This window comes from Saccharomyces paradoxus, chromosome XI (assembly GCF_002079055.1).
Source record: "Saccharomyces paradoxus chromosome XI, complete sequence".
Classification (NCBI taxonomy): Eukaryota; Fungi; Ascomycota; class Saccharomycetes; order Saccharomycetales; family Saccharomycetaceae; genus Saccharomyces; species Saccharomyces paradoxus.
The window spans coordinates 594,920-607,994 of record NC_047497.1 but is presented as its reverse complement, the minus strand read 5'-3'; the positions used below and the strand labels follow the sequence as shown (position 1 = coordinate 607,994).

Genomic DNA, 13,075 nt, shown 5'->3' with positions numbered 1-13,075 from the left:
TATTTTGTTAACTTCTTATATTGCTGCATTTCAGTTGTAGATCTTCGCATTTATTTATGTAATTATGTACATATTCATTGACTTCTGTACTCATTTGATACAAAGTCTTGCCACAATTGTAAATAATTTTTTTTTTCATCCACGCTTAAATCTCTCATTGATTTAAAACATCTACTAATCTCGGCGGCTTCTCTCTCCTCAAATTTTTTTCGTTCATTTAGAATTTCTTCCATGATTTTGTCCCAGCTTTGCTTAACACGGTTATACCTTTTGGATACAATTCGGTACTCATCCCCTGCCGCACATGTTTTAGGGTCTTCATTATTATTGTTGTTGTTTCCAAGAGATAGCTTGCCAAGATAGTTTTTTTTTTTGTCGAGATCCATTTCAATGATGCTTAGAATTTTACCCAGCTTTAATCTCTGATTTAAAATGGATTCAAATGACTCGCAAAATCTTACATTTTCATCAAATAATATGATTAATTTCAAAATGTCTTGTCTTGATTTGCCTTTGAATCTTTGTAAAAAGGATTCATTCAGTTTAGAAAATTTTAAGAATAATTCAGAATTTGCTCTAATAACTTCTTCCAAGGAAATTTGCTTAAGGCACTCTGTAAATTCGTTAATTACAGAATTCACCTTCACTGTTTCATCCACAATGTACTGTAATACGTGATACAGTAATTGTTTCCACTGATCCTTGCATACGCCTACCCAGTCATGGCATGCTTGTATCCCGGCTGATGTTTCTTCATAAGTAGGCGCACTTGAACCAAAGGATAAACTAGTGAACAAAGTTTTGTTTTTTGGTATCCACTCTTGAATCAACGGGTCATTGCTATTAAAGGTGTTTTCGGTGCTTTGAGGTTGAAAAAGTCTTTGGTAATCCTTCCTAGAGAATAACTTGGTTGGGCTTATGTATATTTCGGTGAGTTCTGTTATCGGTATCATCGAAGCATGAGAATTTGTCATTGATTCCACCTTTTTTGATTGTTTATGAAACTCCTTTAGTTCTCGGAATTGAGAGGATGACATTAGTATTTTATCCCCTGTAAAGTTACTATCATCAACAATCATTTGTAAATTCTCAGGAAGAGTATCATCCCAACCAATAAAATCTACAAAACTTGAATCCAAACGTAAAACCTTGTCATTGAATATGTGCTTAATCATCCCCATCAATTGCAGTGATATAATATACTCTGGTTTGAAATTAAAAACTGGATCATACTTCTCGTTATTACGTATCATAAAGAGATGATTTATGGCAAATTCGTCCTTTTCTACAAGAATGTTGGATCTTGTTGGCGGAGGAATAGATTTTCCCCAGTGGTTATTTTGTAATTGATGATACAACCAATAGAAATCAGAAAAAGCTCTTGCAATAGTTTTCTCAATTTCTTGCTGGGTAGAGATATTTATTATCCATAATGAATCCTTCAGTGAGTTCAAATCTGAGCCTGGCAGAATTCTTATGCGGAAAATTTGATCACTAATGCCGTTCTTTTGTTTCGTTTCCCCAGTTTTGTTTGCATGACTACTGCAAGTTTCTGACCTTCGACGTCTTCTTTTTTCAGTGAAAAGCTTTCTGTACTTTGAATCTTTATCTAGTAGCTTATTGTCAATGGCCAAATCTGTTTGAAATACAGACCTTGCGGGCGGCGTGACTATATTATCTTGAACACCTGTCTTACTGTCCTCATCATCACTAATGCTGACACTAATACTCTTGATGGATCTTTCGGAATCATCTATGGATATCTCCCCTTGAGCGACAAAGTCGTTCACTCCAATGCTTGGGCTCGCATGTGACGCTTTATCCTTCTCCATATCTTAATTGTAGGGTTGTAGCTCTGATCTGCTATTCCCTATATTCCCTATTGTGTAACTTTTTCAAATAAGCGCAGTACTGTTTGTTTCCACTACACTATTTGATGAAAAAAAAATTAATGATAGAATTAATTAAATAAAGTTCTTCGGTTTTTGAATATATAATAGAAGTCTTACATAAAGTATTTTATGAGAGCCAAGTTGGCTTACTGTCTGGAGACGAGTTTCCGTAGAGCCATCGTGGCGTCATCCTTTTCTATAGGTAACGAAATCATTGAAGATTTCATCATATTATTATAGGCCTGTTCTGAAAGTGCACCATTGTTATTATTGACGTTTTGATCCACAGATAGATACTCTGATCTATCTGAGTAATTGGTCGGGTTAGAGTCCTGTGGTATCACCTCATCTATGTGCGGTAGTGAAGGGCGTCTCAACATCGACGCCTGAGCGAAGTTTGAATTGAAGTGATTGTTTGTAGACTCAAAATTCGTCGTTCTTGGAGGCGACATTAAGAGGCTAGTATTCCAGTCCGATATTGGAAGGGGGTCTATTAATCTTGCAGGAGACCTGAATTGTCTTGGCGATGATTGAAGTGGTAGATTGAAAAGAAACTGATTGGCGTTGTTTGCGCCACCATTATTGTTGCTGAGGATATTGCTAGTGGAATTATTATGTGAATCAGTCGTTGTATTGGGAGATGTGAAGTTTTCAAGTAAAATTCCATCGATATTGGGAGTAAACCCAGTTTTGATTTGGAATGAAGTAAAGTTTAGATTTAAATTTGAGTTTGCATTCGGGGTCCTTGGAGAAGCTATCTTTTTGGGAGATGGCTTCATTGTATTGGAGGCTAATGGTGAAGACGCAGTATCTGCTGCTTGTAAACCTGTCGTAGACTTTAACGGTACTTGGCTATATTTTTTGTTAACAGTACTGCTCTTGTTTCTCATTTTCTTCAACAAGGATAATATACGAGTCTTTTCAACACGGTCAGAAGAGATAGGCTTCTTCTTTGACACATGTTTCTCTGTTTTCGATGTATCGGTGGGAAGAATATTTATAGGCCCTAGGATTGCAGCCTTACCATTTTGGCCAATGGATAACGAAAACTTACCGAAGCTGGAAGAGTGGCCGTGAACCTTCATTGAAGATGATGACACAACAATTGAAGGTGATTGATAATCCAGTGAGGAGGGTGTTTGCATTGAAGGGGCTCTGATTGGCGAAAAGATAAGACTGTGACTAGATTTTGGAGTGGAGTTGAATCTCTGCTGTTGTTTTGGTGTTGTGTATACCATTGATTGGTTAGAAAACTGTTTCGTTACTAAAGTCCTTTGTAAGATTAAAACGATAAAAGAAATTAGCAATGAATAAGAGAGAAGAATGAACACAGTTATGCATGAAGCATATCATGAAAATATTTCATTGCAGTTAAATATAATTCCAGGCCTCTTTTTTGCACTTTAACGCGTTTCGCGTCAATTACCCAATTGAGTATAGAAAAAGAGGCAATCCTGAGAGATTAAACATACAGTTGATTATTTAAATGCAGCTTATTATAAAGGACGTATATCTGGTTTGGGCCCCAGGGGTGTAATTCCTAAGGGGTTAATCCTCGTGTGAGAACGTGTATAGTGCAACTTGATATGTTCAAAATCTGTCGTGTGCCTGAAGGCATCGTAGTTCCAGTATAAGTTTCTCACCCACAGGTGAATAAATGGATATCCGGCTCTAATAGAGGTGAAATTGCATTTGAAGTGCTGGACATAGACAGGGTCGAACCTGATAATTGTGGTGTACAATCTGACGTCAGCTTCTGTCAATTGGTCACCTACAGTGAAGAATTCGCTCAAGATTTTTTGTCTATCGTCTTCACCATATTTGGCCTTCAATTTAACGTACTTGTCACCCAGGATTTTCTCCACTTTGTCCAAATGCTCAAATACGTTGCTAACTTCACTTTCGTAAACTTCTGCCTTTTCTGCGAATCCGGTCTTGTATACACCATTGTTAATGCTATCGTAAACCCAGGAGTTGAATTCATCGATTTTAGCTTCTAACTGTGCAGGAACAAGATCCGTCTTCTTAAACTTGTCGTCGATAAATTCATCAAAGGCATTAGAGTTCAAAATCCTTATAATATCGCTACTTTCATTGTTGACAATGGTTTGAGTTTCTAAGTCCCATAGCACTGGAACGGTGAATCTTGCCGAGTATTGAGGATCGCTCTTGTAATACAAGTCACTGATTCTCTCGTATCCATAGTGAGGCTCATTGGTAGCGTCAACCATAAATCTTTGACTGTCATTCTTGATCGCGGCGAAGCTCTTGCTGGAATCCTCTTTAGCGGTTTTAATACCACCTGCAGCATCGTGCCAATGTTCCAAAAAACTTTCTCTATCCTCCAATTGCTTCTCCATGTCCAGAAATCTCCACCCTTTCTCGTCAAGGTGCCAATGCACTACGCTGCATCCTATAACCGAGGTTAACCCTTTCAAGGCCCTCGTGATTAGTGTTCTATGGGCCCATGGGCACGCTAGTGAAACATACAACCAATATCTTCCCTTTGCAGGCTTATAAATCGGGTGCTGCTTGGAAATTGTTTCTCTGAATGACGACACTTGTCTTTTGAAAGCTCCGTTTGTACCACTAGCCCACTGTTTCGACATTTCTTACTATCTTGCTCAATGTTTAGGTAAGTTTTTGGAAATAGCAGCGACGGTAGGAGCACCGATATTTTGGTTTCTTATATACAAGAAGTGGAAAAGGGTCAGAGGGGTTGGACGCTAAGACAAATAAATAGGGGTGTGAAATTTCAAGAGATGACTACTATGCTAGTAACGAGGGATTATAGGGAACAGGTCATGAAGCCCCACATTAATACGTTTAAACGGTCTTGAGAGCGTCTAGGTGGGACGAAATATATGTGCCAAGTTCGCCTCGTTGATGTCTCAGGCGTCGGTTCCTAAGTTCCATTCTTAAATTCTATGTATGGTATTGAAACTAAAGGTAAAAAAAGAGAAAGAAAAAATCATCCGCTTGTTAGGGTAATGAATCTTATAACAGGAATGGTCTTCAAAGTCATACGTACTCTTGACAGAAGAATACCCGAAAAGCCTCAGCTATTTATCGGGCGCATTTCGTAGATACACGAAACATCCCATAATTAGTGAAACACTTTCATCGCTAAATAAGTTTAAATACTGTAATTTTTACATTATGCGGTGTAAGTGTCTTTGCAGGACGAAAGATTTAGCTGGAATAGTAGGCACCAATTACTCAATAAATCAGAAACCCAGAGCTTATGTGGCAACTAGTTATTCATGATCTTGAATCTCACGTAGTATCCTTCAAGATGACATTGCCTTTCTCACATGAAAGATTATGAGAAGAAAAATCCCTAAAGTAATCATTTTAAACGACAGGGGACCCGGAATAGAGTACCTGAATAGACCGGGGGAAAATAGAAATAAAAGAAATAATCTCTTTTGCCCCGCTCTTTTTTTTTATACTTTTTTGGTTTTTCCGGCGGCTTTCAACTGGAATGTCGTAGCCGGAAAAACCGAAGCGGGGGACAGTGAAGCGAGAGAGGGGCAAGACGGGGGGGGACATGGATGGGGTGTTTTGCTTTTGCTGCATTTTTTCCGTTCGTAGTACTGTCTTTAGAGGACCGGAAAAATTCATTTCTCATATTTTTTTTTTCTCGTTTCCGGCACGATACTCGACAAAGAAACCCCCGCGGGGAAGTAAGATTTGAGCTTTTTCCGCCAGGAAAAGAAAAAACCTGGGGACAATAATCATATTTTTTTCTTTCTTCTTTTGCCTTTCCTTGGATGACTGCAGCAGGAAAAAAAGTACAGTTACTGGGTCTTTGGGAAAACAAATATATATATATATATATATTTTCAACACCGTTAAAAAATTATACTATTAGCGTTTAGTTCAATCTAAGCTTTTCCCTTTCTGCATTCAGGTACCACACACAAGTACCAGTATACACATACACATACAAATATATAGAAAATGACTAGTTTGGATGATACAATAATATCGTATCAGAATTTAATGTTACTCGATAACATGACCAACTATAGCAAGCCTGCCATTGACTATTTCCATCATAAATTTAATGACGCAAGCTTGGAAATGCCGGCTTCATGGACACTGCTATTGAAGATGCGTAAACACAAATTACTTCGATTACCAAGTTGCTCCTCAGAGGATGCGCTAGATTACAATATGTATCTCGTCAGGTTACATCATTGTCTCTGGAGGCGTTGGTCCATAGACCACTATGGTTTACAGAATTCTAAATCCAATCCGCTCTCCATCAACTGGAACAAAGAAACCGATGTAACAGTGTTGTACGGTCCTGATTTGACTAACATAGATAGTGTTGAAGATAAAATGTGGGCTGTCCAGGACCAAGTTGACCAAAAACAACCAAAAGATTTAAAATCTGCACTGAAGAAAAATACGGAATGTTGGATAGAAGAGGAAGTGGATGAGGTTAGCACTTCTATAGAGAGCAATGGCGCGTTGGTAAAATTAGAAGACATATCGTGCGCATCGTCTGTTGATTCTCACACATCCTCCATCTTCGACCAGCGTTCTACATGCACTAAAGTTTCCTCAATAGATGAAGATGCTGAGGGCTTCGAACACGAAAAGAAGGTAGAATTCCCCCGGAAATTGAAGTTCAACCAAGCAGTGATGAAAAGGGAGATTGATTCTAAAGGTCTTATCCGCGAATCTCTTGTCAACATAAACGACATCCAACATTCCCGCCACCACCGCCATCATCACCGCCATCATCACCATCACCATCAACAGAGTCCCCGCGCTGATGAAAGGATAAAAGAGGCACATTCCGAATTCGACAGCTACACATTCAGCGCTATTGAAGAAGACATTTTTTACAGGAACCAGGTTGTTTTTTAAAAGAGATATGCCCTCTCCTTTGCATTACCACATACGCATTTGATGTTTATTTATATACGAGTATACTCTCGTATACAACATATATATATATATATATTCGTAGCACATACTTTTAATGAAGTTCAAAACCAAACGACATCTCACCATTTTTCTTCAGGGTTTTCTTTAAACCTTAGATAATCATCTCTGTTGAAAATTGAAATCTCGGTTTCATTCTCAATGCCGTACTCAAACAGCTTCTTCTTGTCATTCTCTGTGTCTAAGGTCCAGTCGTCATCGTGATCAAAATTAATTACAAGATTAACCGTTTTGGAACCATGTGCGTGTGTATATATCTTTAGAGTATCGTACTTAACACTGCGGAATGGTCTCAATGAACCATCATTCTGAATTTTGTTCAAAATGTCATTAAAAAGGTCCTTTGCAGTTTTGTCAGCAAGATCATAATCGTGCAGTACTATGTTCTTGACGTTTCTATACGGAAAAGACTTTATTATTCTAACTGTAATAACAGAATTCTTCAGTGGCCTGGCATTTGAGGTTAATGGCTCTTCCAGGTCGTAGTCATGATAGGTTGTTGTCATTTTCTGTCTTTTAGCCGAATTCATGAAACAGAGCAACTGGATAAGGAAAAAAATTTGTATGAAGTCTTTGTATTGAAGTTCTAATTTTCCTTCCTTTTCACTATTGATGGAACTTATTTTCATTTCTTCTTTGGGAAGATGCAGGAGGTTGAAAAAAGAGTAAAGAACTCCTCATAGGGGGCTCGAACCCCTGACATTTCGGTATCCTTGCTTAAGCAAAAGCGCTTAAAAGCCGAACGCTCTACCAACTGAGCTAACAAGGATGAGTTCTTCAGAGGGACGCGTTATATCCACTTCTAATATATATGGAATAAATTATTCCAGCCCTACGGCGCTATACCTCATGTTCATGAAGGTAGGTTACTCTGACTCAGCAGAAAACTTTACCACTGCTGGTTTGCCTTCGGTGATGAACCTTCAAGAGGTAAAATTTATGTTCTTGTTTATATACAGGGTGCTGTAAATAGGAGGAAAGGAAAGGGTTTCCAGAATATTCCAAAGTAACGTTCAATAAATTAAATTCGTGGGAGGATGCATCCCAGACGTTGATTTTCCCAGCATAGAAAAAAGAATTTACAAAGCAATTAGTGCTTTCACAACATTCCGTAGCATACCCCAAAAAGTGGTTATAAATCCACGTGATCTAAAAACTTTAATGTTTTATATCGTCAAAAGTCGCATTTCTGGATGAATAAGTTATTTGTACCCTGCCCTGCCTCATCTAACATACATATTCTGACTCAGGTCCGTGATCATCGTTGCTGGTATCCGTCTGGGCGTTATTATCTTTTTTTTGCCCTAAGCATGAGTCAAAATAATATTGGTATGTTATATAACTCACCCCATGTGCTCGTGGGCAGTGACGCACGCAACTTTTTCTCTTGCAAAAAATGGCATCGATGCTTTTTCTGGGGAGGTGGTATTAGAGGAGAAGAAGTCAGAGAGTACTCTTGAATCACGATCCCTCACCTGTATTCGTCCACTTATCAGCGCCGTCCAGTTACATTTGGAAAGATCCTTTTTTTACTTGGCCTTCTTTTACTATCATACTACTTTGTATTCCGGGATAAAATATAAAGAAGTATTAGTTTGGGAAAAAATTAACAGGGAAGAAAGACATTAGAAGCAAACAGCAATGACTGCCGTCGCCTCTACTAACGGGAAGGAAGAAGCAGATCATAACCAGTCTATAGAGTGTCCAAGATTTTCCCGCGGACAGAAAGATATTTTGCTGGACCATGAGGATACAAAAGGGAAGGATTCAATAATCAACTCCCCCGTATCAGGGAGGCAATCAATAAGCCCTACTCTGTCGAACGCTACCACCACTACTACAAAATCTATTATGAATGTCACAGGAACTTCGGGGGCAGTGGTAAGTAATACTCCAGAACCTGGTTTGAAAAGAGTCCCCGCGGTCACTTTTAGTGATCTGAAGCAGCAACAAAAGCAGGATAGTCTGACTCAACTGAAAAACGATTCGGAAAAGGCCAAGTCCCCAAACAGTGGTTCAGCCTCCGTCCCAACTTCAGTTTCTAGTAATCCTGCAGTTATACCGAACCACATCAACACTTCAAGAACGACGCAAGTATCTGGCTCTCCGCTTGCCAACGAAATGAAAGACTATGTTCCTAAGAAAGACAGTGCACTTAAAATAGTTGATCCTATCAAGCTCGACAAAATAATGGCCTCCTCTACGCCAATAAGTAGGGACAAGGATAAGGTAGCCGCTAAGGCCCCCACCAGTGTTGCACTACGAAAGGAAGATGTACACGATGAAGTTAACAACGTTTCAGTCCAAAATAATGCACGTTCCACTCCAGAGGAGACGCCGGTGAAGCAATCCGTTATTCCTTCCATTATTCCGAAGAGAGAAAATTCCAAGAACTTGGACCCCAGGTTACCTCAAGATGACGGGAAATTGCACGTACTCTTTGGCGCTACAGGTTCCCTGTCGGTATTCAAGATCAAGCCAATGATTAAAAAACTAGAAGAAATATATGGTCGCGATAGAATAAACATTCAAGTTATACTGACTCAATCAGCAACACAGTTTTTCGAACAAAGATATACCAAAAAAATTATTAAATCTTCAGAAAAACTTAATAAATTGTCGCAGTATGAATCTACTCCGGCAACTCCAGTAACACCCACACCTGGACAATGCAACATGGCTCAAGTAGTTGAGTTGCCCCCACATATTCAGCTATGGACAGACCAAGATGAATGGGACGCATGGAAACAACGGACTGATCCTGTGCTTCATATAGAATTACGCCGCTGGGCAGATATACTAGTAGTAGCCCCATTAACTGCAAACACACTATCGAAAATTGCTTTGGGGCTGTGCGATAATCTTCTGACAAGTGTCATCAGAGCTTGGAATCCAAGTTATCCCATTCTTTTGGCGCCTTCAATGGTGAGTAGCACTTTCAATTCGATGATGACTAAGAAGCAATTACAAACCATAAAGGAGGAAATGTCTTGGGTCACAGTTTTCAAGCCATCTGAAAAAGTTATGGATATTAATGGTGATATTGGTCTCGGGGGTATGATGGACTGGAATGAGATTGTTAACAAAATCGTTATGAAATTGGGTGGTTATCCAAAGAATAACGAAGAAGACGAAGAAGACGAAGAAGATGAAGAAGAAGAAGAAGACGAAGAAGAGGAGGACGCAGAAGATAAGAACGAATACAACAACGATGATGATGACGATGATGATGATGACGATGACGATGACGACGACGACGATGATGACGACGACGACGAAGAAGAGGACGAAGTGGAAACTCCAGGTATAATAGATAAGCATCAATAAATAGTCTATGAATTACGAGTACACTCTACACATCAACTTTCTTTGTGTCTTGTAATTTTCGGGAAAAACACTCATTGGGCAAATTCACGCAGCATATTCACAAAATGCCACGATTTTTTCCTTTTCTACTTGCAGTAGGTATATAAATGCCATACTGGCGTACGCAGAGCTCTTCATATAAACCGCTATTTATTCATAAATTTTGTTAATTCAGTAATTCATTAATACATTCATTCCTTAGTAAATTCTGTTCTTTTCTCATTATTTGGCATATCCCGGTACCGGAATAAGTCCGATACTATTCAAAAGCTTCTGGAAAAAAAAAGACTATAAAAAAAAAAGAAATGATTAGTAATCATTTAACCTCATGACATATTAAAACGTATCCCAGACAAAGATCTTTCACCGCATTTTATCTCAGTATATACCTCTCCAAACGAAAGTATCGATGTCGCAATACAAAACGGGTTTACTTCTAATACATCCGGCAGTGACTACAACACCAGAGCTAGTGGAGGATACTAAAGCTCAAGCTGCATTCAAGAAGGTCAAGTTTGTGGACCAGTTTTTAATTAATAAACTAAATGATGGGTCCATAAATTTGGGGAAGGCCAAATATGAAACCATCCAATATTTGACACCAGAAGCCCTGACTGATATCAAGTTTCCGAAGAAGTTAATTTCTGTCTTAGCTGACTCATTGAAACCAAATGGCTCACTAATGGGTTTAAGTGATATTTATAAAGTAGACGCATTGATTAACGGTTTTGAAATAGTTAACGAGCCATTTTACTACTGGATTAAAAAGGATTTTTCTAAGCTTAACCGAACTGTTTCCATACCGTTGAAAAATAAGAAAATGAGCAGCACTAAGCTGCAGAGTGGTAGCACGCTCCCAGCTTTCAAAAAGGCTGGTTCCTCAACTTCTAATCTGCCTTCATTCAAAAAAGCAGGTGATACAAAGGAACCTATAGTCAAGAGAACAGACGGCTTCAAACCACCTAGGTTTGAGATGGCTGCTGAACCAAAAGTGCATAGAGTTGTAGACGACCTAATTGAGGACAGTGATGATGATGATTCCTCTAGTGACTCTTCCAAAGCTCAATATTTCGACCAAGTGGATATCGGCAATGATTCTATTGAAGAAGAAGACTTAATCGACGAAGACGATTCTAATAAGCCAATGATTACTATGATTACATGTGGTAAGTCCAAAACTAAAAAGAAGAAAGCTTGTAAAGATTGCACCTGCGGTATGAAAGAGCAGGAAGAAAGGGAAATAAATGATATTAGATCTCAACAGGATAAAGTTGTCCAGTTTACCGAGGATGAGTTAACTGAAATTGATTTTACCATCGATGGGAAGAAAGTCGGCGGCTGTGGCTCTTGTTCTCTAGGGGATGCCTTTAGATGTAGTGGTTGTCCTTACTTGGGTCTCCCTGCCTTCAAACCTGGCCAACCTATCAATTTGGATAGTATTTCGGATGACTTGTAAAGCCCATGTATATTCATCTCAGTCAGTGACGTCAATCGGTCTACTTTGGTGGAAATTGGGTTTTTCGGATGCATTGGTCAATTGATTTTGGTAAGTTACTACTTTTACTTAAAAGGGTTGGCAGTATTTTTTTTTTTTTTTTTAATAGAAGAAAAACATGTATGTTCATTATACTGTAAATTGCCAATTTTCCAAACCTCTTATTTAACTTTGTTATATATATTGCATATATTTTGTAAAAGAAGTTACGCTATCAGTAAATCTATCATAACAACACTGTTCAAAGGCAGAAGAAGGTGTGCTTAAGTGGTTTTTCATGCGTACCTTTCTAACGTTTTAGTCACTGCATCAAATACATCATTTACAATCAGCGTAGGCTTACATTCCTTTAAGTCATCACCTTCCTTATACACACCTGTCTTCACCAAGCAACTGTTCCAACCGTAATTTTGAGCTCCAATAATATCGCTTGCAGGGTTATCACCTACCATAAAAACCGAATGAAATGGCGAAGTAGAAGGTTTCGTGCCTAGAAGTGGCAGCTTCTGCTTCATTGATTGATCTATCGTCCCGGTCAATCTTTTTTCCCAATCAATGAGAACATGATGAGCAAAATCATAAGTTAACTTTGTGGGTTTACCCAAAGTATAATCTTGCAAGGCCTCACCATTTAGCTCAAAGTAAAGCCTTCTAACTAGTAGGCGGAAAGCACCTTGTCCAAATCTATTCAATTTATAAGGATTGGCCCATAGCAAATCTTGGTTTGAAAAATAAATGGGAATGGAAGGTTTGCCACCCTTTTCATTTCTCAAAGTATTTAACATCCCGTTTTCACTATTGATTGCATCTGAGATGATTTGTATATCGGCAGCCCAATCATGGGGATCATTAAATACCAAGACAGCATCGAATCTTTTAGTCGTGATATCTGGAATATCTCTCGAATACTCCATCACTTGTTCATCGGACAGCCCACTAAATGGTGTGATATCCCTATTATATCTCACGATATCGGTTTGGTGAACAACATCTTCAAATCCGTAGCCTTCTGCAACGTCTCTCACGGAAGGTGTACCAACGGCCAAGATCCTTGAATATTTGTGAACAAGGGACTTGTAGGGAGTATGACTCTGAATGATTTGTAAAGGTGATACATCGACGTCCAATTTACTCGAGATAAACTCTGTACGTGCCTTCTCAGAGAATCCCCCACCATTGGTGAGTAAAATATATGGGATTTTATTTTGATTCAGCAGCTTTAATGCGTCGCTAGCACCAGCAATTGGCTTCTTGCCCCTAAATAACACCCCATCGATATCAAATGCAAAAGCAATCTTTTTACTAGCTGTTTGGAAAAACCGTTTACCAATCATTCTCACTGTTCTTTTAGCTTGCCAGTCCT

General features: G+C 38.8%; 8 protein-coding genes and 1 non-coding gene across 9 annotated transcripts; 3 read left to right on the top strand and 6 right to left on the bottom strand.

Annotated features, from left to right (window-relative positions):
* Positions 1-74: 74 nt before the first annotated feature.
* Positions 75-1,832, bottom strand: VPS501 (sorting nexin family protein; the record flags this gene model as incomplete). The annotated part of the gene is made up of 1 exon (XM_033911805.1): positions 75-1,832. The coding sequence occupies one exon, from the start codon at positions 1,830-1,832 to the stop codon at positions 75-77; it is 1,758 nt and encodes a 585-aa protein (XP_033767696.1).
* Positions 1,833-2,038: 206 nt separating this feature from the next.
* Positions 2,039-3,130, bottom strand: MSA2 (Msa2p; the record flags this gene model as incomplete). The annotated part of the gene is made up of 1 exon (XM_033911804.1): positions 2,039-3,130. One exon carries the CDS (start codon positions 3,128-3,130, stop codon positions 2,039-2,041), a length of 1,092 nt encoding a protein of 363 aa, XP_033767695.1.
* A 258-nt stretch (positions 3,131-3,388) lies between these two features.
* ECM4 (S-glutathionyl-(chloro)hydroquinone reductase) lies at positions 3,389-4,501 on the bottom strand (the record flags this gene model as incomplete). Its single annotated transcript, XM_033911803.1, has 1 exon — positions 3,389-4,501. The coding sequence occupies one exon, from the start codon at positions 4,499-4,501 to the stop codon at positions 3,389-3,391; it is 1,113 nt and encodes a 370-aa protein (XP_033767694.1).
* Positions 4,502-5,855: 1,354 nt separating this feature from the next.
* On the top strand, positions 5,856-6,773 carry SPAR_K02780 (uncharacterized protein; the record flags this gene model as incomplete). Its single annotated transcript, XM_033911802.1, has 1 exon — positions 5,856-6,773. The coding sequence occupies one exon, from the start codon at positions 5,856-5,858 to the stop codon at positions 6,771-6,773; it is 918 nt and encodes a 305-aa protein (XP_033767693.1).
* Positions 6,774-6,913: 140 nt separating this feature from the next.
* AIM29 (Aim29p) lies at positions 6,914-7,381 on the bottom strand (the record flags this gene model as incomplete). Its single annotated transcript, XM_033911801.1, has 1 exon — positions 6,914-7,381. The coding sequence occupies one exon, from the start codon at positions 7,379-7,381 to the stop codon at positions 6,914-6,916; it is 468 nt and encodes a 155-aa protein (XP_033767692.1).
* A 143-nt stretch (positions 7,382-7,524) lies between these two features.
* Positions 7,525-7,620, bottom strand: SPAR_Ktrna16K. Its single transcript has one exon. It is a non-coding gene; the product is annotated as a tRNA-Lys (tRNA).
* Positions 7,621-8,492: 872 nt separating this feature from the next.
* On the top strand, positions 8,493-10,178 carry SIS2 (phosphopantothenoylcysteine decarboxylase complex subunit SIS2; the record flags this gene model as incomplete). The annotated part of the gene is made up of 1 exon (XM_033911800.1): positions 8,493-10,178. The coding sequence occupies one exon, from the start codon at positions 8,493-8,495 to the stop codon at positions 10,176-10,178; it is 1,686 nt and encodes a 561-aa protein (XP_033767691.1).
* A 448-nt stretch (positions 10,179-10,626) lies between these two features.
* On the top strand, positions 10,627-11,673 carry DRE2 (electron carrier DRE2; the record flags this gene model as incomplete). The annotated part of the gene is made up of 1 exon (XM_033911799.1): positions 10,627-11,673. The coding sequence occupies one exon, from the start codon at positions 10,627-10,629 to the stop codon at positions 11,671-11,673; it is 1,047 nt and encodes a 348-aa protein (XP_033767690.1).
* A 314-nt stretch (positions 11,674-11,987) lies between these two features.
* On the bottom strand, positions 11,988-13,046 carry SPAR_K02740 (uncharacterized protein; the record flags this gene model as incomplete). The annotated part of the gene is made up of 1 exon (XM_033911798.1): positions 11,988-13,046. One exon carries the CDS (start codon positions 13,044-13,046, stop codon positions 11,988-11,990), a length of 1,059 nt encoding a protein of 352 aa, XP_033767689.1.
* Between the last annotated feature and the right edge of the window lie 29 nt (positions 13,047-13,075).